This window comes from Watersipora subatra, chromosome 9, assembly GCF_963576615.1.
Source record: "Watersipora subatra chromosome 9, tzWatSuba1.1, whole genome shotgun sequence".
In the NCBI taxonomy this organism is placed as follows: Eukaryota; Metazoa; Bryozoa; class Gymnolaemata; order Cheilostomatida; family Watersiporidae; genus Watersipora; species Watersipora subatra.
In genome coordinates, this window is record NC_088716.1 from 51,343,457 (window position 1) to 51,368,696 (window position 25,240).

General features: G+C 36.0%; 1 protein-coding gene and 1 long non-coding RNA gene across 2 annotated transcripts in view; one reads left to right on the forward strand and one right to left on the reverse strand.

Moving 5' to 3' along the window:
- Nucleotides 1-610: 610 nt before the first annotated feature.
- The window catches only part of LOC137405389 (NAD kinase-like), a 32,134-nt gene continuing 7,504 nt past the window's right edge, over nt 611-25,240 (forward strand). Inside the window, exons 1-8 of the mRNA XM_068091630.1 lie at nt 611-640; nt 6,214-6,279; nt 16,814-16,983; nt 22,121-22,198; nt 22,462-22,591; nt 24,211-24,387; nt 24,505-24,607; nt 24,917-25,050. Of these exons, the coding sequence (XP_067947731.1) occupies nt 16,862-16,983; nt 22,121-22,198; nt 22,462-22,591; nt 24,211-24,387; nt 24,505-24,607; nt 24,917-25,050 (744 nt within the window). The 5' untranslated portion in view covers nt 611-640; nt 6,214-6,279; nt 16,814-16,861. The remainder of the gene's footprint in view (nt 641-6,213; nt 6,280-16,813; nt 16,984-22,120; nt 22,199-22,461; nt 22,592-24,210; nt 24,388-24,504; nt 24,608-24,916; nt 25,051-25,240) is intronic.
- Nucleotides 10,742-11,643, reverse strand: LOC137404595 (uncharacterized). Its single transcript, XR_010979715.1, has 3 exons — nt 11,511-11,643; nt 11,081-11,254; nt 10,742-10,927 (listed from the first exon to the last, which is right to left on the reverse strand). It is a non-coding gene; the product is annotated as an uncharacterized lncRNA (long non-coding RNA).

The window sequence follows — 25,240 nt, forward strand, 5'->3', positions numbered from 1 at the left end:
TAGTTAATGTCTTGGTCTTTCAGTTTCCTATTGGTGACTAGTTGGTGACTAGTCTCTTCTTTCAGAAGAGATTAGTCACCATCTTGTTTATTTCAACACAGCCTGATGAATGAGAATATCATGAAACTGACAGTAGCTGAGAAAAAAAGATAAGTATTGCTTTTAAATAATTTATTAGTATATATATATATATATATATATATATATATATATATATATATATAATGGTATGTCGTATGTCAACATTGTCACAGTATTTAGCATATATCTACTGTACAAAATTTGTCTTCTTTAAGAATGGAGTTGTAGTATTTTAGAAGTTGCGTTCTCGTGTTGCCTCACATTTTATTGTGAATCGTTTTCTCGCTCTAGTGATGATCCCGCAGCTATATATTCAAGATGGCAGCGCCCTTTGCTTAGTTCCTAACAAAGCCATTATATTATTAAACACGTTGAAACAGAGCCACATCAGTTTGTTAAAAAATTTTCTTTAATTATATTATATTTTCGATAACTTAGCTATACGAGTGCATTTAAAAAATAATTTAAATGTGAGAATCGCGCTCATTGCAACTCACTCAAGAATGGTTCCAGATTGCTAATAATACGATTGCAGATCTTCATTATCTGTCGCAGTGAGGTGATCATTATATTGAAGTTTTTTCAGGTGCAATAACACAGGTTTTTATGATTAATCATTCAGCTAACTTATTCGCAAATTCTTTGTTCTGTATTTGCAACAGGTACAATTGTGCAATTGACTGAAGAGTTTTACTTTTCAAGTTCTATTTATTTAACCTATTGTTAGGTATTTGGTACACATCTTTTCGGACTAGCAGGCATTGATACACGTAAATTAAATTCAAGTTCGAAGCTGTCAACAGATATAGCTCCTCGTGCTAGCTTTTTTGAACTGGTCACTTTGTTGTTTGCCCTAGCAACTTATCTGCTCTGTTGTACACGTATCTGAAAAATAGCTAGAGCTACAAATAGTAGACTGATTGATTAACAACATGACATGTCAATTGTGTTACTGGTTTACTGATGCATTAGGCCAAACTGCATAATTTTACAACTACTGAACAGCATAGCATGACTACTGAAGAAAACTCGTTGGAATGGGGTGGAGACAACTCTCACTTTTGGTGTATTTAGGATACGCTTTTGAGACCAACTCATTTGTGCTTTGCTGAAACCAAAAAAGGGCACTGTACCAAAGACCTCTTAAAATAGAACCTGCTGAAACCAACAGGAGGAAGCTAAAACCTTTTGTTACAAGCACTCTGCTGAAACCATCAGAGTGCGCTGAACCCAAGACTTCCTAAAATACGACCGACTGAAACCAACAGGAGGGAACTAAAACCAACCCATTTGTGCTTTGCTGAAACCAAAAAAGGGCACTGACCAAAATTCTCCTAAAATAGAATTTGCTGAAACCAACAGGCGGGAACTAAAACCAACTCATTTGTGCTTTGCTGAAACCAACAAAGGGCACTGTACAAAAAGAAGTTGCTGAAACCAACAGGAGGGAACTGAAACCCTCTCACTTGTGCTCTGCTGAAACCAACGGAGTGCGCTGAACCCAATCTTTTGTTGCAATCCTGTCCGGGCTTGTTTCTAGTCATAATAAGTGATAATTAACTAATAAGAAGTATTATTTTTCCAACTAATAAACAATTTTATTATAGCAATGATATCACAAGTCTCTTTCAAAAGCCAAACAGCAGCTGCCCTGCCTAACAAATTGGAGCAGTATTTATAGTGTATGAGTGGGCTGGCTAAAGCTTAACAGTTATTGGTCAAACTTACCAATTACATCAAATAGCTGTCTGCCGATTTTTAAAAATTTCAAAAATAAAAATTTTTGCCTAGCAACCGGCCATTATGATTCAACTAACTAGACACCAACAAAAACCCATCAAAGAGTACATATAATAAGTAGGGAACACAACTCTCAAAAACAGTAAGACAACATGAGAATGAAAAATAATAAATACAAAACCTGATCTCAAAAAAATGTATGAACAAAAACGGAAAAATATTTTTAAATAAACTTTAACAGCTAGTACTTAATGAACCTATAATATTCCGACAGGTAATTGTAAGCATAAATAAATTTTATTAACATGGAAACAGTAGGAATAAATTTGGTAAAGACCGGCAATTGCATAAAAATTTCTATAAATCTTGGTAAAAGGCATTTGTTATCTTTTCTAGTTCAACCTCAGTCTTTGAAATCCCTTGTTTATATATAACGGCTTGGTTGCCTTTTTACTAAAATATGTCTTCCTTCTGAAGCCCCACTAAGAGCGTTATGAAAAAAGATTGCTTCACCCAGGAATTCAACCCCGGACAACGGATTCAAAGGCAAGCACATTACCACTAAATTACTTGGTCGCCATACCTCTTTATGGGATAATCACACTGATTACTCATAACTACCTCTCATAGTGCACAGGACTGCAAGCGTCCCAATATCTATATGTTTATACAAATTTAATACAGATCTTACCAGATACATTTTAACAGCTTTGAAAAAGGTTCAAATGTAGCAGGTAAACAGTGTTGCCGTTTAATTGTTGAACAGGTAAGCAGGTTGGGAAGGTTTCCACCAAAACATGACTGATTCCTTTTATTACCTAGTGAAGAATTTATTATTCAGTCGATGTTCATCAGACTAGGGGAGACTTGACTAAAATATGACTCAGTGCTGCGAACATTGATCAACAAATGTTGACCTACAGACTTTTAAATGATTATTTCAACTTTAAGAACACAAATGGATTAGCATGTAAAGCTTAGCCAACTTCAAATATCCTTTCCTGGATAACTATCATCAGTCACAGCAATAACCTTACAATTCCTTGCGCAGACTTTATAGTAGTTCTTAATAAAATAGTATCTGCATCTTACTGTATGCTAATAGTTTAGCAAAACCTTCTCTTTTGCTGTGGTATTGTAAAATTTTATTTCTCATTTCTTTATTCATATCCACAAAAACAGTGCTAGAGTGAGCATGTCCATCAACCTAATTAAGAAGAGACACCTGCAAGTTACTAAGTGTTATGTTTACTTAGCTGGAATGATACTACACAAAGTAATGAAGCAGATAATAAGTGTTTTGAGGAGATTCTGCCTTTATGGTACACAAACAGCAGTGTTGTTTAGAATCTAGGCAGCACCCTGTTTGTTTAGGTCATAGAGGACTTGTTAACTTGTTACAAAAGGTTTATTATACGGATGATGGTCGGAATTTCATTCGGATTTAAAAAAAAAGTTGATGTATTGCTAATATAAAATCTTTGTACTTTAAGTGTAATAAACTTCACATTTAACTGTGCTAGCTATCTCAAATGCTAGCCACATTCTATTTGATCAATTATTTTTAGTACTGGTCTCTAAATGAAGTATTAAAGGGTTTTTACATTCTTCTAGTTCATCTGATCCTCTTCCTAGGCTAGTATTGATCCCAAGTATGCCTGGCTGCTAGTTTTTTCTAAATGTTTATTGTATTTGGACGATAAATAAAAGGCATCAGAATACTATTAACAAATAAAGGTCTATTTACGCTTGTTACAAAGAGAAACTTCTAATCAAACTCAAGTTGTTGCAAAGTATAGGAAAGAGTTGGAGGACATAAAAAGCAGTGTTATTTGTTGCTTTAATCATAGGTTGTGGCACAGTTGTCTTTTGTTAATACACTTCTTCTGACTATGTATTGGCGATTGTATTAAAAGCTACTTACACTGTCTTAGTAGGTCTCCAAAAATCATAGATTTAGGTAGTTTACATGGAATTCTCATCTGATGTTGGTCCAAAATTATGTGTTACTCACTGCTTGTAAACAGAAGGTTGGGCGCTGTCTTTTAGGTCGGCGCTGTCTTTTAGTGATGACATAGCCTTGTTTTATGGATTTATTGAAGATAAATTAGAGGTATACAAGAGTTTGTAACAGTATGTCAGTAACATAATGGTGACCGGAAATGGGAGCTCTTCATTGGCTAAGTCAAACAACTTGCTTGTCATAAATCATTTCATAAAGAGCTGTATCGTTTTAGTACAATGGAGTTAGATGTTTTTTTTGTAGTCATCTGCTCATGAAATTGTTCTGCGAATGTCCTTAGTTCTGCTAGATTCTAATGATTAGTTGTATGTATTAGACTTGAAGGATGCATTAGTTCTTCAAATGTTCTTTGTTGTATTGTGTCACCATGCTACAATTTCTTGTTATGCATGAGCAGCATGTGCCCGCAGTGTTAGAATGTCTCTATGGATGATAGGGGGAGCAACTCTAATATAACTTTAAGCAGGATATGATTACAGCTGCTCACATCTGTACAAATGGTTTATTTTAGTATCATCAACATTAGCATTGTAATATTCATCTTGGGTTTGAAAGAGCATAGTTTTTCTGCTGTACATCACCTATGTGGTGATGCAGAATTTAGTTTTATCATAATTTCCAGCATTTGTGGCAATGTTTGCTCTTATAACTTATTTTGGTTCAATTTAGAAAACTATACAAGAAGTGTGCAGCATTTTGGCATCATTATGACATCAGCAAAGTCACTAAATGATTTAAGTTTGTGCTGGCACATCCTGCAAAGACAGATTCATATTCAGTGCCCCTATAATTGTTGTCTCGTTTATTAGCTGGAAACCTGCAGAAATTTGCATTTATTTATGAGTATAGAACAGCTGTATAGCAATGTGAACAGCATCTAAAAATGTTGGCAAGTTGTATGACCTTCAGTCTGTCTTATTGAATGGGAGACTGCTTGAAAAAAATATGACACGTGTCTTGTGAAAATGAGCACGAACAGACAGCTTTATTTTAATCTGGAGTTATTTCCTCATAAAATAACCCATCTGAAATAATGCATTATTTCCCATTGGCAGTAATGTGGGCCAACTATAAAGTGGATTATTATTAATATTGCTAGATAACCTATAATCAGTTCATTTAGCTGAAAATCTAGGCGATAGGCAGCTTCTTACCATTGCGTTGGTTTTTATATGCGGTGTTTAACTGGAATTTGTTTACAATATATATGATACTAGCTGTGCCACCCGGCGTTGCCCGTGTAATAGAAGAGTCTTTGGACAGAAAATTGATCTGTATTTAACATATAACAACATTTGCTATTATAACTTTCAAAGTACATATCATGAGAGAAGTGTGTCCGTGTAGTTGAACTAAATTAAGAGAGAAATAAAAACAACTGTAAAGGTTTTAAAACTTTGTCAAACAACTGTACCTTTCAAGCTAGTAGCTTGGCATATTGCCAATGGAAAACTTCACTAAGCTAGTTAATAAAGTTAAGCTTCCAATGACGGTAAGCCATGACTTACCATTCTGCATTGTTGTCTGCATTGTTGTCCAGCTCAATTGTTCTAATAATACATGTATCTATAGCCGGATTTCCAACAGACAGATATACGGACTTTGAGAAATATATATATAGATTAGTTAAGAATATAAAGCCCATTAGCAATATAACCTTCCTTTGTTGTTGAACCTAATTCGCCTAATACACATTCCTAAGAGATTGTCATCTATTATGTAGTTGCTGTCAATCATTTTTATATACGGTATCTACCTTTTACAAAACTTAAAAAGTAAGTCAAGTTTTTAACCACTCAGTTATTCATAATGTTTCTATCAAACTGAAATGTAAAGATTCAAGATGGAAAATATTCCTTTTTAGCCACTCTAGAAGTATGAAAATAGACCAGTTTTTCTTTTCTACAAAATCTTGCATGAACTGTTGTGTAGCCAGCCGTTGCAATGCATTGATGGTAACCTCTAGATGTACCAGCTCATCAAAAGTAGACCAAGCGAGACAGTTTTAAGTGCCCTTTTTATGTAAATGAAAGCACGGAAAGCTTGCATCAAGTTTCTAACCTTGTGTCACACCCTCATTAAAACAGGTCAGGTGTAAACTAAAAGTAAATATTTGCTTACAGCGCACTCGAGATGTCAAGCATCGGGTATATAACTATTTGTGAGATCTACTATAACTATACGAGACAATACTTAAACTAGGTAGATTACCATGAAACAATCACTCTTTTCATTAATTACCTTCCTTAAACGCAAGTCCCACAATGCATTGCATCATAATCTAAGGATTAATATTGTATGCTACTATTCTGCTGTTTGTGTGGGCTGTGTGTAATTGTACAGTAAAGTGGTCTGTTTTTTTTTACTAGGCTGATACTAGGCTGGTGCTGTATCCTGATTGTGGAGTCAATGTATTGTAGAACTTCATGAAATCTGTAAGTACACCCTAATATCTATGTGTCACTACCGTACATATCTAGATCTGTGCTTTACGCTTGGGTTTGTTCCATGACTTCTGACCAATTTCTGTTAAACGTTTTAACGGAGCATGCAAAGAAACTGCCTCACTACTTGCCTTAGCGGAGTCGTACTTTTATTAGATAAATTCCAAAGTAAACCTGTTAAAAACATTAACTAATTAAATAATAAAGTTGAAGCTATAAGTGTAAAAAACTTGTGTTTGAATAATTTGTTAGGCCAAATACTCCTCATTCAGACTTCCAAATGAGTCGATGAGTACAGAGTATTTCCTGTGTCGATGAATAAAAAGTACCTTCCGACCTCCATGAATATAAAGTATTTCCCTGTGTCGATGAGTAGAAAGTTGTTTGGCGTTTAATTTTTGTATACAGGCAGTTGAATTGTAAACTTCAAGTTGGATTTTTTAATCCCCCTCTAGTGTGTATGCTGATGCCTTGCATATTTAACCGCTGCCCCTACCCGTCTACATTTATTCTTACATGGGCTGCTTGACCAAAAAACGTGACTGTATAGATGAGGTGAGCAAACAAAACTTGGTTGTTATAATCACTCCTAGCAACTCTGCACTCATAAATCATGAGGGTCAACGAAGAAGTGAGGATTGCCTCGATAAGGAAGCGAGAATTCATATCACTAGTTGCTAATCCCTATCTTAACGGCATTATTGACTCATAGTGCATCTCCTGTCATTTGGGTGTCTACAAGATCCTCTAACAGCTGCAAGCAAAAACTATGTCTCACGTGGTCATCAAGTTTGCAGCAGCGATCAGCCACATTGTCAATTATAGCTTCAGGCCTGCATTCATGCTTGTGAATCAATAAGATTTATTGTTATCAATTTTTTATCCCTATGCATTTGATTAACCTAGAATAGGAATGCACTCTGACACGTGAGGGCAGGTTGAACAGGCCATTGCTAACTGACCTACTAGTTTGGCTTTGCTTATGCAGCGATGCTAGCTGATTCCCAAGGTTTATGAATCAGAGGTTTATAGCCGATCATCTTTAATTGCAAGCGTCTGATGATTGTATCGACTTTAAGCACGAAATAGGATATCTATACATATGTGCTTGGATAATCCAAACAGTCGCTTCCATTTCAAGAAGGTAGGTTACACCCAACTGCGAGCAGGAAATAATATTTGTTGCAAGGTATGTACGTGTAGATTGGTGTTTTGTTTTGAGGGGCGTATGTTTTTCAAGTCAGTACACATGAATGGTGTTCAATAGATACGAATGTTTATGGTAGAAGAAGGTACAATTCCAAGCGTCACAGCGTTGTGAATAGGTGAAGATGAGTCAACGTGTCAAAGCATCTTGTTTAGGTGTTTTTTAGTAGCTGGTGATTCATGCTGATGATTCGTGTATTAAATATAATATTCGTGAAGCCACCGATTTATGTCATTCGAATTATTTTGGCTCACTAAAGATCTAGAAAATGTTTTGAAGAAGCTGTCACCTCTAGAGAAGCAGATAATATGTGGATGCAAAAGCAAACATCGCAGTGGTATGGTGTTCTGTTAGGAGCTACTCAACTCTGTTTATGTGGATAACTAGAGGTAAAACGTTATGATATAAAAGACTATCCCATAACAACTGCAGGCTATATCTGGTTCACAAATTGATGTTTTAACTATGGGAATAGTGTTAGTGAATACAACTAACAATTGGTTAAAATGAGATCTCGAGTCCTTGTAGTCATTATTCCTTGTAAAAACCAATCCCTTTGAGAGGAATTCATGTTGGTGTGCTGTGATTGACCTAGGCATAGTAGCGATTCAATGAGTCTCTATGGTTGATCTTTTCCACTATCCTTGAATACATGAGAACGCAGAAGAACTGGCTACTAGCTTTTAATGGTCAAGGCAAGCTCTATGTATGATGGTTGTTCTGCATGGGACTGGTCATACCAGTAATCCTTTAACTATTGGAAATGTTTAAAATTTTTATCCGTAAAGATTTAAACTATTGCATGCCGAATTTCTACCATAGAGTTATCAGTTTTCTATGTTCAAATATAATTTAACGTAATTTTAACTTATAACTCGAAATTTGAGAATTAATTACTACAAAACGTGTCAACATAAACAACCATCAACATTCAAACATAAACATTCAAACATTAGCACCAAAAAAGAATTATTGACAAGGTCGACCCATGGTGACTAGCATCTGGTATAAGTTAACAATCCTGTGAACAGCTAATAGTAATATACATTTGTAGAATTACTTTAGTCACAGCCAATTTACCTAAATATCAGCGTTTGTCTGTCGTTCATCTGTCTAGTTATAGCGATAAAGTTTTAAAAAGGAAAGCTGCGATTCACTGAGGATTAGAACTTACAACAATCAAATCGCAAGTCATCGAACGAGAGCGCATAACATTTAACATAACGCATAACATTCTTATCGATTGTCTTCTCATTTATCCTTATCACGATTGCAGGTTACAAGCTGAATGGTTATGTACCTTTTACTATGAATTAATGCTACCTTTTGAGTTCTTTTTTTCAAATTTTTTTAAAAGCTATTTTAAAATCCATTATTAATTTTTTTAATTTGTAATTTTCAAATGTGTCGTTTCCATTTCAAATGTACCGTTTCTTTTCCTCGTTCTGTAATGTCATTCTTTAAAAGCTGTAACTAAAAGCTAAAACTTTTCACATGGCCGGTTCTATATTGTGTTAGCTTGAGTAGGAATGGTCTCTACGTTCTCTCTCCAGTCGGTCAGACAAACCACCCTCGCACTGCTATCCGTCTGCACCAGTATCGAGAGGTACCAGTATCGTCCATCATCATTCTGAACGTAACAAGCTGATACCTAACGTGCGGCTGCATCAGTAACCTTTGTTATACACAACCTTTACTTACTCATCATCATTATTAATTCATGATTTTTATTTTGTTTTCTCAGTTCGTATTAGTTGTATTGGTATCAAATCATTTTTAGTAATCATAGTCTCAATTTATTTAAACTGCACAAAACTCCTTTTTCATTATATGAAGTTTAAAGGTTGACTTGCAACAAAATTCACATTACAGTTATTTGGTATCAAAAGATTCGCCATGTTTTACTCTGTTGTGTGGTAGGTGCCAAATATGTGGAAATGTGATTAAAAGCTCTTAAAAGCTCAAAAACAAAAAGCCGCCGTAGATTGGAATCTCTTGATTTCGATGACGTATCCGCGCTGTATGGTTATTGTCTTGTCACGTGATGTTCTCGCGTGAATTGAAAGGCCAATAAAAAGCTCAATATCAAACTTATCGTAGCAATAGTTTATGATAATCACTTCGGGTTTTACCTAAGACCCCGTATCAAATATAGATGCTCGCTACTTTACAGTTTCGGCTTGGCCATTCCGTTCGACTATTCATGTCTGAGTTGCGATCGTAAAAAATTCAAATATATAATATCAAATTCTGAAGAGTTAAGACCCTGGCGTTTCGAGCCTGACGCTCTATCTGAAGAAGATCCTCAACAGAATCAAACCTCCCAGCAAGTAAGCACCGCCACTAGCCAGCTCTTATGTGCCAAGCTAGCCAGTAGTAATAGTTTTAGCTTGAGAGTGATAGAACGAATATTATTATATATGATTTTAATGATGATAATTATCGCTTCAATATTGCGAAAAAATAATTACAGATTTTTCTCGAATGACAACATTAACAATTTTAATATTTAAATCTAGTGCTGCACTGATATACTGTTGGATAACATCGACCTGATGTATTAGCTATGGTTGCATAGACATATCTGTTCATTTCTTTAGGAGCTAATACCACCGGCTACAGAGTGGTGTGCCTGCGAGCGTTGTCAAGACATGCCACCTCTTCCTGAATGTTTGTGCTGCCATTATGCTGAGTTTGCGCATTGTCTCCTTGACCGAGGGGAGCATGAATGCCTGCGTATGCATCCTGGTGTAAACGAATTTGTGGCGTCTGCACCCCTTGAGTTGAGGTGGAATAATTACCTGCGATATCATAGTGAGTTGGATATTCATTTAATGCCAACAACACCAAGGCTATGCTAATGTATCAAGCATTATCTACAATTCTTGTGTTACACATTTAATGCATCAGTTGAACACACATATTCTGAACTCGTGGAACACAAGGAGAACTGGTATATTTGGCTTGTACACTTACTACAGTAGAGAGTGTATTAGTTTTATGATTTTATTATATAAAGATCGAGATTATTTTGATGATCAGCAATTATTGTTTTTCAATAGTTGTTTTGGTAGATAATCTATTCCCATTTGGAGAGCCATCGCCAAATGTTCGGAAAAGGTTGTGTGCATACCGCAATCTTGTGTTTTGGTTTATGCCGCAAATCTTGTTTGCAAGTCTGCAAACTCTTCTTCATCATCCGTTGGTGGGAAAAGAGCCTGAATCTTAGACACCAAGCATGCAGGTAGAGGCCGTCGCTCACGGCGACAAATTTGCGGCATAAGCCAAAACACAAGCTTGCAGTATGCACACAACCTTTGTAACAACATCCGTTGTAATGGACCTCACTCTCAGGCCGTGGGAAATTAGATCGGACTGGCATCGCTTGAAGCCTTCCAGCTCCATGGTGTTAGAGCTGGTGGTCTCTGTTGACTGCAAAGTAAAGAAAGTTACGACCAACAATTACTTTCACATTATTTGAATGAACTATTTAGCTAGATGAGCAACTTCATGTTTATGTATTGATAACTACTAAAAAATTTGGGTTTTTGTCAGGCTGTGAAGTAAAAACTGTCAAAGTTTTACCTTGACAAGATGGCTGCTGACTATTAAACCGCAGCTCTGATCCATCATAGTGTAGGCTCTGTATAGTGCGCAATGCCCCGGACTATCGCATCTACCGTCACCTGCCAAATCAAGCTCCCAATCGATTGCTGCCATCAATCCCTCGTTATGCAGGGTGTACTGCTCAGCAATACACTGTAAAATATTGTAAAACTTCATTATACAAGATTAATTTGTATCATTATCATTAGTCTAAGAATGTAGAATCCTCTTCCCCCTTTTTGTGCTATATTATGATGAAGAATCAGAATTTTGAATTATAATATATTTTGCTTGAAGGATGACATATTTTCATTTCAAGAAAAAAATTGTTTCTAAATGTTGTTATTCAATTAGTGTGTCAAGCTTTTACTCACATTTTCCAAGTTTATGAGTAAATATTAACACTCACACCATGTAAGTATTCTCTTTGTTGGTAGAGGCAAACGCTGTGGCTTGGTATTGCGATGTTCAGGAGCGACAGAAAACGGAGGTTCTGCGTAAGGCATCCGCCAGAAAAGAGTGATGCAGCTGCCAGCAGGGGGTTGATGACGTGAGCTCTGTTCACCCTGGCAGTTGTTTCCCAAGTGTACGATCGGTGACAGGAGGCACATGTAACCTTGAACTCTACCCATCCGCCTTCTCGCACCATCGTGAATGAGCAGGGGAGGGCACAGGTGTGACAGTGAAATAGTCGCTGGAGTGCTGTCACACTTACTATTATTTTCTCCTCTTTGAAGGAGGATTCGGGTCTGAAATCACAACACAATAGTTGACTTGCAATAAGATTTGTACAACATCATTTCCTGTTATTATATCATATTTGCTTGATCAGAAAAAGAATAAATATATAGCCATGCAATCATGACAAAGATTTTACAAAACCCTATCAGAATCCATGATATTGTAAACATAAAATGTGAGTAATAACTCTATGGATATTTTTTATATTTTGTCAAGTTTGGTTTAGTTTAGCTCTATCTTACATGTAATTGGAGAGCGTTTGACGCTGGCCAACATAGCGCTCAAACTCTTCCCAGTCTTCAGTGGTTGGCACAAACTCTTCATCTAATACTAATAATAATCAACTAATAATATTAATATGCTATTAACGATGATACCAGAAAATGACAATAACTATTTTATATAACATATCTATAAGTGAGTGGGGGTTAAGAAATTTGGCGAAATTAATCGTGAAACAACATTATTTTATCAATTATATATTAATATATTACGTTTTACAGATAGATATGCAGTATGAATTAGTTTTGTTATTATAATAAGAATAATACACGTAATTAAAAAGATAAAATACTAATAATATAATATTACAATTAAATGACATTAATATTGTTATATTAAATATAGATTAATACAGTACTATTAGGAGAATACTAGCAAATAACCCGAGTTACAACTACTAATACAAGTAGTTCATAAAATAAATTACTCACGTGCTTTGGTGATATGTGGAGTATTCAAACAGGTTAGAAAACATGTCGTCTTTGAACTGGCGAAAACAAAGGTAAGAGTAAGCAGGCGAATAAATAAAGTTTGTCACATCCAGCTTCACCCAGTTGCTCCACGCCCGGTGAAGGTCTGGTCTTTTCTCAGCTCTTGGCCAAAAAAAAGGTGCTTCTCAGCTTGGCAGCTGCACAAACACTATGTGGCGCGTTAGTCATGATGACGAATTGAAATAAACAAGTTTAATATGAGAAAGCGTGTTTGCTATTTGCGATAGATCAAACTTGAACTGAAACTAACATTATCTGATCACGTGACTTACAATTCCCGCTATATGGCGCGAAAATTTTTTACAGCATTTTTCAACCATCATAGCGGACCAAAAGGCTCATCATTTTTATCAGAGGATGATATGCAATCGTTCAAGCTAAGCTTAAAAAATTAAACATATTTTTATGCTACGTTTTGAGATATCAGTGCTCAAAGTTGCAGCATTACGATGCCGATAAAATAGACGCGTAAGAACAATAGACATGGTTTTTATCGCAAGCGTGAAGTATATTTGTGAAAATAGTTCGACGAATAAGGATGCATGAAAGTGTAAACATAAACTATCTCGCACACATTTTAGCCGTTTTAGCACACATACGTCACATTTTAGCCGTTTTGGAAAACGAATCCAAACTAGGGCGATCTCGTGTGGCTGCGATTTTCTGTTCGTTTTTAGCTTTTACGAGCTTTTAATCACATTCCCACATATTTGGCACCTACAACACAATAGAGTAAGACATGACGAATCTTTTGATACCAAATAACTGTAATGTGAATTTTGTTGCAAGTCAACCTTTAAAAGTTGAATTGGTAAATGCTGTATGTGTTAAATGAAAATAATTTTTTGTGCAAAGATTTGTTTATTATCTGGGCAATGCTGGGTATTCAGCTAGTCTTAAATATAAATCTTAGTGTTTGTCGTTTATTGTTCGTGTGTCCAGTTATAGCGATAAAGTTTTAATAATGACAAATCCGCTTTTGCACTGGTTTTGAACTCAGAACCTCCAGTTCAGCAGACAGGCAGCTATTCATTAGACCACGCATCAAGCAGGCATAACAATTGAATAAATATACACATACTTATGCACCTGCCAATCTTAAATGCTGATTGGTTAAAGTAGCAAGCTTCATGCTTCAGCTTGCATGCTTGAAGATCATGATTGTGTGAGAGATCTTGATGCACTCATTTTTCCTAATGGTCGCTTCAGAGGGATGGACACAGTGCTTATTATAGTAAACATTTAGACTAGCTGGAGTTACTCAAATTCATTGGGTAAAAAAACTTAACCAATTAAAAATAAATTTTTTATGCAAGAACTTTTTCATTACTCGTGCAAGGCCTGGCATTCAGCTAGCAGTAACATAGAAAAGCCAATAATAATATAGAATTACTTATAGAACAGCCAATAGTAATACAGAATTACTTATAGAACAGCCAATAGTAATACACAATTACTTATAGAACAGCCAATAGTAATATAGAATTACTTATAGAACAGCCAATAGTAATACAGAATTACTTATAGAACATCCAATAGTAATACACAATGACTTATAGAACAGCTAATAGTACTACTGTATAGAATTACTTATAGAACAACCAATAGTAATACACAATTACTTATAGAACAACCAATAGTAATACACAATGACTTATAGAACAACCAATAGTAATACACAATGACTTATAGAACAACCAATAGTAATATAGAATTACTTATAGAACAACCAATAGTAATATAGAATTACTTATAGAACAGCCAATAGTAATACACGATGTCTTATAGAACAACCAATAGTAATGCATAATTACTTAGGGAACAGTCAATAGTAATATAGAATGACTTATAGAACAACCAATAGTAATATAGAATTACTTATAAAACAGCCAATCATAATACAGAATTACTTATAGAACAACCAATAGTAATACACAATGATATATAGAACAGCCAATAGTAATACAGAATTACTAATAGAACAGCCGATGATAATATAGAATTACACAACAACTAATAGGAATACAGAATTGTGTTCACGTATCAGTTAATATCGGTCATATGTGGTAACACAAATGAATAAGGGTGGTTGGTGAAAAAAACTCAGTCGATCATTGATTTGTTTGCTATAAGACAATATGGCTATTATAACACAACATGGCTATTATAAGACAACATGGTTATTATGAACTATGATATATTCTTTAGAAGTGAGGTCTGTTCTTATTGTTTGTGCGTGTGAGCTATTTCTAAAGGTTGTCTGCACTGACTCTAAAGACATCGCCTTTGGTGGTTTCACTAAACTAGTGATCTTGCTGATGCTTTATATTGTTATTTTGTGATAATAATTTATGCTGTTTGTACATTGGTCAATAAAGTAATCGAGGTCATACTCATTGATTTTTATCATTGCTGTCTATATATATATTTCTCAAAAATTGTGCATGTTTGTCCAGCTATAACGTTTAAAAAGCTTGAACTAAACTAAAGAATCTTTATCAAAGAAGATTTAACCTCAGACCTTCCCATTCTCCAGTTCAATCTCTTACCAATTCGGCCACATGAGCTTGATAGATTCATTGGGTGATATATGCCGTTATATGTGAGCAACTATGTTACCGCTCTCGTTACGACACAACATAACGTCATGGAGAGTGGTAGCGTAATTTAATGCGTGCTCAATCATGAGAGCAAGTAATTAACTCTTATAAGTAAGCTTACTCAAATTATCCATTGGCAATTTGGCAGGCAACTACATTACCTCTCATTGTTTATAAGCTGATTTTTAATACTCGAGCAACACCGGACATTCTGCTAGTCAGATAAAAATACAAGGGATTGCTATAGTAGGCCTTTTGGTTTCAATGATTTTCCATAAATGCAAAACGTGGGCTCAATGATTACATGTTTTGCCAATTAAGCATTAGTATTTTAATGTTATTGGCAGCATGCGGCCAATGACAGTACACTGAACAATAGTAGTACATTGAACACAGCAGCGATCGCATCGGTCCGAAACATCAGTCAGTTTAGCCCCTTATTCATTAAGGCTACCCACTGCTAGCGTTATCAGAGTCTTCAGTGTTTATAAAGGGTATTTTTAGATTCCCTTCTGGGCCGACAAAAATATGTAAAAATATTTATCATTGAATAGTGTGCGCGATAAGCATTCGTTTAGGGCTTTTCCTATTGATAACCATGGAAGCTATCTTTCAGTTCTGCTTGCAAAGATATGCGCTAAACATGGTAATTACTCTATAATTATTGTGAAAGGTAGCTCATGAATGAATTTAATGAAACCACTTTTAGTATTCATCATACAAATTTGTTATATTTGTGAAGATCATAGGCTATGGTTTTTTAATTATGCATTGAGGACATGCGGTTAATTTTTAACAGTTGGCTGAAAAAAGTTAACTGGTAAAGTGCACAGTTAACAGTTATTGTACACTGCTATTGGTAACTCGTTAACAGTAAATGATGACTCAGTGATCGTGCACTAGCGTGAACCTAACCACTGCAAAAATTTTTGAATTCTACAATTGTTATGAAAATGCAACTGTAATCTAAAACTAACCATATATGCATACATTCTACGCATAGGAAACTCGAACGCACCTTCGAGTCGTGGCAACATCGCCACTGCAACCGAATGGCTCTGATTGTGCTCAATTCAGTTCTTCTAGTCAGAACATCGCAACCATAGCTTGCATTTGATTTGACAATATATTATTAGCAACTTCAATACACTTGTAATTGAGAATGCAGCAACTGAAATCACTCAACCTTGGCAGGAAGTAGTTGTAATGATGCTAATTTTTTAAGTGTAGTTCTGTCAGATGTGAACATCACTAGCTAATGATAGGATGACTTCAGAAGCTTTGGCTGGGCTGTCCGTCGTCAAAGTGGTCACCTGGAAGTCAATACCAACATACTGTAAAATAGTGTAAAGCAGCTTGAGAATGACCCTGTGGGATTCTGGTTATGTAACTAGGTTACCAAGGCTTACCACGCAGCATGCTCATGATCTGTAAAGCCTGACTAGATATTTGAGAAGGGCCCATGATTGGTGCAATGTAAACACAAAGGATTCAAACCTCGGAACAGAGTTATCTAATTTGCCTTTAGAAAAATATCATCATAAATTGTATAGAGTTGTCCGATGTATAAATGTACCCAGTAACTCCTGTGTATTTAGGTTGAAGGGAGAATTGAGGCTGTGATGACCTGGATATAGTTGCCAAACATGTCAGAGTGTGACAGCGTTGAAAAGAGTACTGAGAGCAATTCTTCAGCGAGAGAATCTCAATCTGAACATGACGGAGTACCTCAGCGGGCTAGGCTTCCACTAAATCGTAAGCGTCAAGGGTGAGTGCTTTTTCATGTTTCGTATTTTGTGCATGTCTAAAAAAACGTGATAGCGACTTGTTTACATTTACTAAAGCTTCAAGGGCCCCTCTATTTCCTGTTACAACCTCGCCTATTCCTATATCTTCGATAACCTTCCTATATCTTCTTACGACCTTTTCTTTTCAACATCTCGAATGATAACCTTCCTGTTTTGATTTATCTATTAGAATGTTCATCATTATATTTGATTAAAATCAAACAGTTTTTTCTCATGTAACTTTGCCAGTGTTGGCCAGTTTGGAATATGGGGTTTCACTAGTATTTCAATTATGTACTTACTTCTACATAAATACATTTCACCGTGACATTGATCATTTTCCTTCTTCCAAGTTTATGCTACTAGCAGAAGCTATTAGCGCCTTGAATCCTTTGCAAGCAGTAGTTGTGATATAGTCAGCTGGATCATGTTGGATTAGACCCGGAAAAAGAAAACCATTTTTGCACTCACCGACTGCAATCCGACATATAGATTTGGTCTTGGGGCATTTCTCTAGCTCACGAACAATTATCTATCAAGTACGAGGAGTTGTGTGTCGCTGCTGTAAAAAGAATTATAAAAATGTAAAGTACTAGAGTTGATGTTTTTATGTAGGATTGAGTGCTTGTTCACTTGTCTTTTTCTCATGTACTTGATTGTTAACTAGGCTTGTCCTGACAACAATAGCAAAGAGCTCCACTGACACTGGTGTGCCTTAATGCTTTGCCTAAAAACTTCATAGAGAAAGATATCATCTTAGAAAAGGAACAGACTTTGTCCTTTATGGCTTTCATACCCACAAATGACCAAATAAATTACATTTTTTATGCCAAGAATTGCTATCGTTTTGCTGTTGGCTTTAAAAACTGGCTAATATTTAGTAAAATTTGTCATTGCTTGTTAATCACAATATAATACTAATATAGAGACATGATATGATACTAATATAGAGACATGATATGTTACTAATATAGAGACATGATATGATACTAATATAGAGACATGATATGATACTAATATAGAGACATGATATGATACTAATATAGAGACATGATATGATACTAATATAGAGACATGATATGGTACTAATATAGAGACATGATATGGTGCTAATATAGAGACATGATATGATGCTAATATAGAGACATGATATGATACTAATATAGAGACATGATATGGTACTAATATAGAGACATGATATGATACTAATATAGAGACATGATATGATACTAATATAGAGACATGATATGTTACTAATATAGAGACATGATATGATACTAATATAGAGACATGATATGATACTAATATAGAGACATGATATGGTACTAATATAGAGACATGATATGGTACTAATATAGAGACATGATATGATACTAATATAGAGACATGATATGATACTAATATAGAGACATGATATGATACTAATATAGAGACTATGGATACAGTAATATAGAGATATAGTAGGAGTCTAGTATGGATAGAACTATAAATGCTTGGCTACAAGCATATACATACGCTGAAGAAACGCATGGAAGATGCCTAGTGTAGATGTCTGTTGTGGCTATGCACACCAACACTACTAAATGATGCATCATGTTGAGAAATGAATTGACCAATGAGACTTTGCCCCAGTCGAGTGAGGCTTTTTAAAACCTTTACTGAAGTATCTTCAGGATAGTTGTATTCTAACATGAGTCATCAATGGTTTATAATAGCAATAACATTTGCGCAGCTATTTGCATTGCTATGTTTTGCTCAAGGAGTGTTGAATTTCAATGAGAAAAATCAACCAAGTGTTAAAAGATTTCAGTTTAAGACAATAATCAAACTATATAAAAGTCTCCTATTTCTACAGATTTAAAAACCTTAAAAAATATGTGAAAATTTTTGTGTGCGGTTTCAATTTATGCCGGTGCCTTTCATGTACCTGTTACAAACAAGATTATCCTTGTTCGTATATAAATGACTGCTTATGAATCAGAGTGAACTGCAAATAAATAAATTGGAACCCACACTACTAGCCATTCCAGAGTAAGCCTGTTTCCTCTCCTAGATGTAAACCAACATGTTTATTTAGGCATGGTGCATGCACGTAGGCAGGTTGCGCAGGCAGGTTTGTTAGTTTGTGTAGTCACCCCATGGGGCTTGTTCTTACTGTACAGCTCTATTGTAACAGTATTCTTTAAAATTAAATTATGTAACCGATTAGCAGAGGATCAATACCAGGAAGTAGCAAGTGTTTAAGGAGACACCCTCCAAAGTTTGTCACCTTAAGAAAGCAGCCACCTTTAAAATACTGTCCCAACATATTACTATTGGTTTAACATCAGCAGTTGCTGCCGTCTGCTTGTACATATAATTGATGGTTATGATTGGAGATTTCTTTCTGTAGGTCTGCATGAACTTCTTTCTGTAGGTCAGGACAAACTTATTGTATGCGCCTTAATTAGCATGCTTTGATAGATCCTCATGTCACATGATTACTCACCTTGTTATTCTCCGACTCAGCCATAAGAAGCTAAGGCTAACATACACCTGGTCACTGTGTGAACAGCTCATACAAGTAGCAGTTGTATAAATACTTTCGATATTGCTATTCTACATCATTCTATGTGCCAGAGGTCTGTTGGCTACACTCAGAATTTCAGTAAAATCTAGTCATCTAGTCTCACTATGCTGGATATTGGATGGTTTCTTGACAACTCCGATACCACAGGTTTGTTTATAATGTGGTTATGTCTGGAGTAGGTATTGGGTTGGACTAGAATAAAATAGTAAGAAATCCAGAGTGTATCTGCATAACATAAGAGTTGATACTCGAGTCTGTTAAGCATTTTTATTAATTTAAATTACGAGTCTATGCTGTGCAACGGCTCATGTGTTGACTACAGGAAAAGGTTTAAAAACCTTCCTTGAAATTAATGGGACATTCCTGGACTAATATAACAAGTAACAGTTTTGATTGGCCATCCATATGTTCATTGCTCTCGATTGTCTGGCCATCAGCCAATCTCAGTTGGACTGTAGTCTGCTCATAGACCCCTAACAGTCAGTCAATCTGTAGTACTGGCTGTAGTACCACTGGCTGTAGTACCACTGCATGATACAGCGAGCCATGATTGCAGACGGCAAACATGGTGAAACCGCAGATGTACCTACGGATTTCTCTTCTGGCCTTCGCCAGAAACGGAGGCAGTTGAGGTAGGCCAAGCTTTTGGTGGCAGACGGTGATGGATGAAGGAGGGTGGCGGGGTTGTGAGTGGGCTATGGAGGGTGACGGGTGTGTGAGTGGGCTATGGAGGGTGGAGGAATAGGACTAGCTGTTAAAGAGATACATGTATGTAAGTAGGAATCGTAGGATATGAATAATATAGCTTAGCTAGTACTGATGACCCTGCTGTTACAACTTTAAAAACTGCTCCTCCGCTTGCTATCTGCTCTTCTGCTGCTATGTCCTTGTTTAGAAAGTCAGTGATGTCTCCAGTCAAGCGCTACAGCATCTTGTGGGCTTTCCGTGTTTGTCAATCCTGATTACATAATTTTATCTCATACTAACTCTGTACTTCTGTCACCATTGTGTTGAAGTGTTATCAGTAACTGCAAAGGTTCATAGTGCTAGCTCTTTCCTATTAGCAATCACTTAGTCCTATCTATTTGACATTCTGTCATTAAAAAGTACCTATGACATCACCCGTTCTTCAAAAATATTTTAATTACTTTTTTTCTGTGTAAAGTTGAACACACAATATCCTCAGCATAATTTAGGGAACTTCATTCACCACCCTCTAAACCGTTACCATGTTAAACTAAGGTCAAACTCTTGTGCTTTGGATAATCGGTTTTAACTAAAATTATTCTTGGCTACCTTGTTTATACTGCAGTAGGGTCAACTGAGATTGTGAATTGTCGTTATCTGTCAAGGTGGCCTTTGCGGCACATCAATAGGGATAATCTTCATCTTTCTGCGAGCGCTGGCTGGTTTATTGGGCACAAACTATTTTTATTGGCCGCTCGATCTCTAAAAACCAATTTAACTTAGCTTAATCTTCTTCGAAAATCTGTGGAAGCTCACGTCTATTCATGGCCCCATGGAGATTTAGTCGTGTCCACTCATGTCATGTTAGTGTATACATATAATTAGCTATGCACCCACAACATAAAACGTAAATCTCTCAGGAACGTAGTTGCTACTGGAAACTAAAGTCAGTCAGTTGGTGAAACCTGAAACTGAGTTTTGTGTTCAAGTTAATCCTTGAGTTATGAAGACCGGCTTCGTAACAATATTTATAAAAGATTGCTAAAGCTTATAAAAATGTCCCACATATTGCATGGCAGTTAAAGCTTGCCATGGAAAGATTCTCATACAATCTTTACTATAATGCTAGCCGTGTATGTCTGGCTGACTGGAGGTAAAGAAAAAATATTGCCTCATATAAGATTTTAACTCGCGATTGCCAATTTGTTGGATTGACACTCTAACAACTGCTCCACTTAACAGCTCACAGGCATTACTAAATAATGGTACTTATATTTATTATACCAGGCATGGCTCACTAAACTGCTATGGAACTAGAGAGTAGAGGTTTCAAATGCTGTCGTATATGCTGCCAGGCTGAATTAAATAGTTCGTCAAAGATTTTATGCCTATTTCTATTACTCGTCAGTTTTATTCAGCTTTTTCTTTATTAACTTTTTTTTGTACATTTTGTGGTTTTGATGTTCATAGTTTTCGAATCAACTTGCAATCGTTAAAAGGGTTTGAACAAATCTTGAAAAGACTGTTTGCTTGGCGGACTCCATATGCCAATAAGCAGTAGTTATAGAAGCTGATTCTCTGTCCAGAGAAGAGAGATAGGAGTCATTGACCATTTATTATCACCAGGAACCCGCGACTCAATGTTTATCTATGGACTGTAATAGCTTACAAAGTTCTTCGCTTGATATTTTGAGCTTTTTCCCTTTTCAATGCCCAATTGCTTTTCTTCAAGGTAAAAATTGAAATTTATTTGGAGAGTGCAAGCACTTGTCACTCTACCAGATATCACTTAATATAATGTTGTGACTTGGTTTCAATTTGGTACCCGCTATAGTTATGACCTTCACATTGTATTCTTGCAGGAAATCGACTTCCCTCTATGGCAAGAATCCCGATTCAAAACTTGGACCCAAGGCTGCTCTTTCTCAGGGTGCCACTCTGTAAGTGAGATTGTCTACTGTAATGATTACATAAGTATGACATTTAGACAAGCTTCCTCTCATCATAAAGAGTGCTAGTAGTGGTCTTATGTCAAATACTAGAAGGCAAGGCTATCCATATGCTGTGTCTCTAATGTTGTTCTGTTTTTATCATCAGCAAATTCATCTAATGTAAGCTTTATATGGTATGTAATGATATGGCTGTGCAGCTAACACTTTCACAGTCAGTTATAGCATCCAACAAGTTGTTTATTTTTTGTCAGGCTTGTGCAGGACCCGTCGGCTCAAAAACTTCAATGGTGCAAGACACCACTTACGGCTCTTGTTATTCGTAAGCCTGGGGACTTCAACATCAATCAGCCGTATAAGAGGGCTATAGAGCTGCTTGTGGAGGTATCTCTCATTTTCAAGCGTATTGCTTTTTGAACAATCTGTGTTATATTATTTATAAACCATCTGTTTTATATTATTAATAATTTCAAAATGTTTATGCTTTTTGCTGTTGTTCTTCCCATAGCTATTGTTAGCTATGCTTGCTGATCATTTATCAAAGAATGAGGGGATGGTTAGTTTTCATGATCAAAGTTCACAGACATATCGGTTAAAAGAGAATATAAGTCTTGAAGACTTGGTCACGACTCGCAGAAAGTGGTGAGGAGTAGCTGTGTGTCTTTGATGCTGCCGACCTGACACTCTGCTATTGTTATCATCAGGAATGCAAGCTGTAAACGTTTACATGATTGAAATTCATCATATAGCAAGAGATCTTTCAAATTAGTGATCTTTGACACTGAGCATGGGAATTCTAAATACAGTGGAACCTCTACTTACGAAAAACTTGACATACGAAATTTTCATGTTACGAAGCTATTTTTAGTTAAAAAGTTTTTTTGACCAGCTGTAAGGCCTTTCATATCTACAAACATATCTTACAAGTCGAGCCAACAAACGGGTCAAACTAGCAAGCTGACCAAAATAGGCCTTTCTTATTTTGGTCCGTTTGTTAGTATCTTATCTTGGCCTTTTGCTTCCAGCTGGTACGACGTGCAACGTGACTCACTCAGTTTCCCTTGCTAGCAAAAGTCATTAAACGACTAGTGCTTAATTTTCGTTTGTTGAATAGTTTGGTGTTAATATGTCTCACACAGGGTAGGACAACTTTTGTTTCTAGCAATTCATTTTCTTCGTTTTCTGTATGACAGAGTTGTTTAGATCGTGCCAATGTAAATCTTTCTATTTACATTTTTAAAAACATTTATTTTGAGCAAAACAAAACCAAGACAACAATACAACATTCACTTCCTCTGACCACTGTCTTCCCATTCACTTCAGACTTTGCTTAGCCTCGTCTAGATAACCGTTGCCAAAGTTAAATAATAAACCATTCATAGTTTTTATTCGTTATTTCTCTGATCTTTCTTCTCTCTATGTGCACTTTTTCTATTTATTATGTAGTAATATTATTCTAACATGTATTTGTTACAGGTTTTCACCATTACATGTATTTATAATGTATACAAATGTTGTGTTCAAGTTTTGTAGGCACTTGAAACGGATTAAGGCATTTATTTAGTAAAATTGGTTTCTACTTACAAGTTTTTCTAGTTACAAAACGGCTTCCCGAATAAATCAATTTCAAAAGTAGAGGTTCCACTGCTACATAAGTTTAGTACTTATGTAGCAGTAAGTACAGTAAGTTTTAGTATGTACCAGTAGGTAAGTGCTAATATGTACCAGTAGGTAAGTGTAAATATGTATCAGTAGGTAAGTGTAAAAATGTACCAGTAGGTAAGTGTAAATGTGTCAAAAAGATTAAAGCTTGTTGTCATCTTGTAACAGGAAGTTTTCAAAGTATATTACTTGTCCATGTCAGCTCGATCTGATCTCTGTCAAGTTGATTTGGTTACAATGTAAGAATAATTAGAGTGTTCCAACAGATTTTCACCCATTTTGTTGGCATATTAAATAATAATAATAACTATTTGTATATAAGTAGCCTCTGGTGACTGCAGAGACATTTGCGAGTCTTTGTGGAGGAGGGGACGGTGGACTCGCTTTGCCTACCAGAGCACTGCAAGCCTAAGCTAACCTTCTTCAATAGTGAAAAAGACACTCTGACTGATAAGATTGATTTTATAGTAACACTAGGAGGAGACGGGACTCTCATACACGCCTCTTCTTTATTCCAGGTTGGTTCCTGGAAAACTCAAGCTATGCACTTTTCGCATTGATTTGTTGAAAGCCAATGATTGCCTGGTTTCATTGATTTGATTGATGAACTAAAAAAAGTATTGATTTTTCTTCAGGGAAGTGTCCCTCCGATACTGGCATTCAATCTGGGCTCTCTTGGATTTCTCACTCCTTTTGATGTCGAATCCATGCCGGAGGCAATCGACAAGGCACTGGCAGGTGAGCTGACAGGCTGACCTCAGCTAGGGTTTAAAATGTTAACATACGTGTAAAATGCTAAGCATTGTCCTTCTCTTGCCTCCCTGAAGTCAAGAGGCCATCACACTGTAATATTATGCTGGGAGCGTTAATTCAACCTTCTCTGCATTGTTCTTACATGGCTATTAACTCAGCCTCACTGTTGGTCATTCGCCTTCCGTATTGAAGCATCTCGCTTGTCTGACTACCATGTGTACCTTGCCATTGTGAACTGTTCAAATATTGTGATACATATAATGTAACTACCTGCAGTTTGCGCTTTATCTTCAGGTGAAGTGGGTCTGACACTTCGCAGCAGGTTGAAATGTGTTATCAGTACTAAAGACTACAGCGATCAACTTCATGATATTAAAAGTTTAGAAAATGGCTTCTTCAGAAAGTCTGATTCACAGGCTTCATACAGTGTAGGTACTTTTCTTGATGCACAGTCATTGGGTAATAACTACTATCTTTCAGCATTCAATCATTTGTGACTATTGGCTATCATCACATCAGAAATGAACTTCTTATGTGATGATAGCCAATATTTTTGCCAATATGGTATAGCCATAGGTATATAAACCATAGATATATAAGGTTTATATATATATGGGT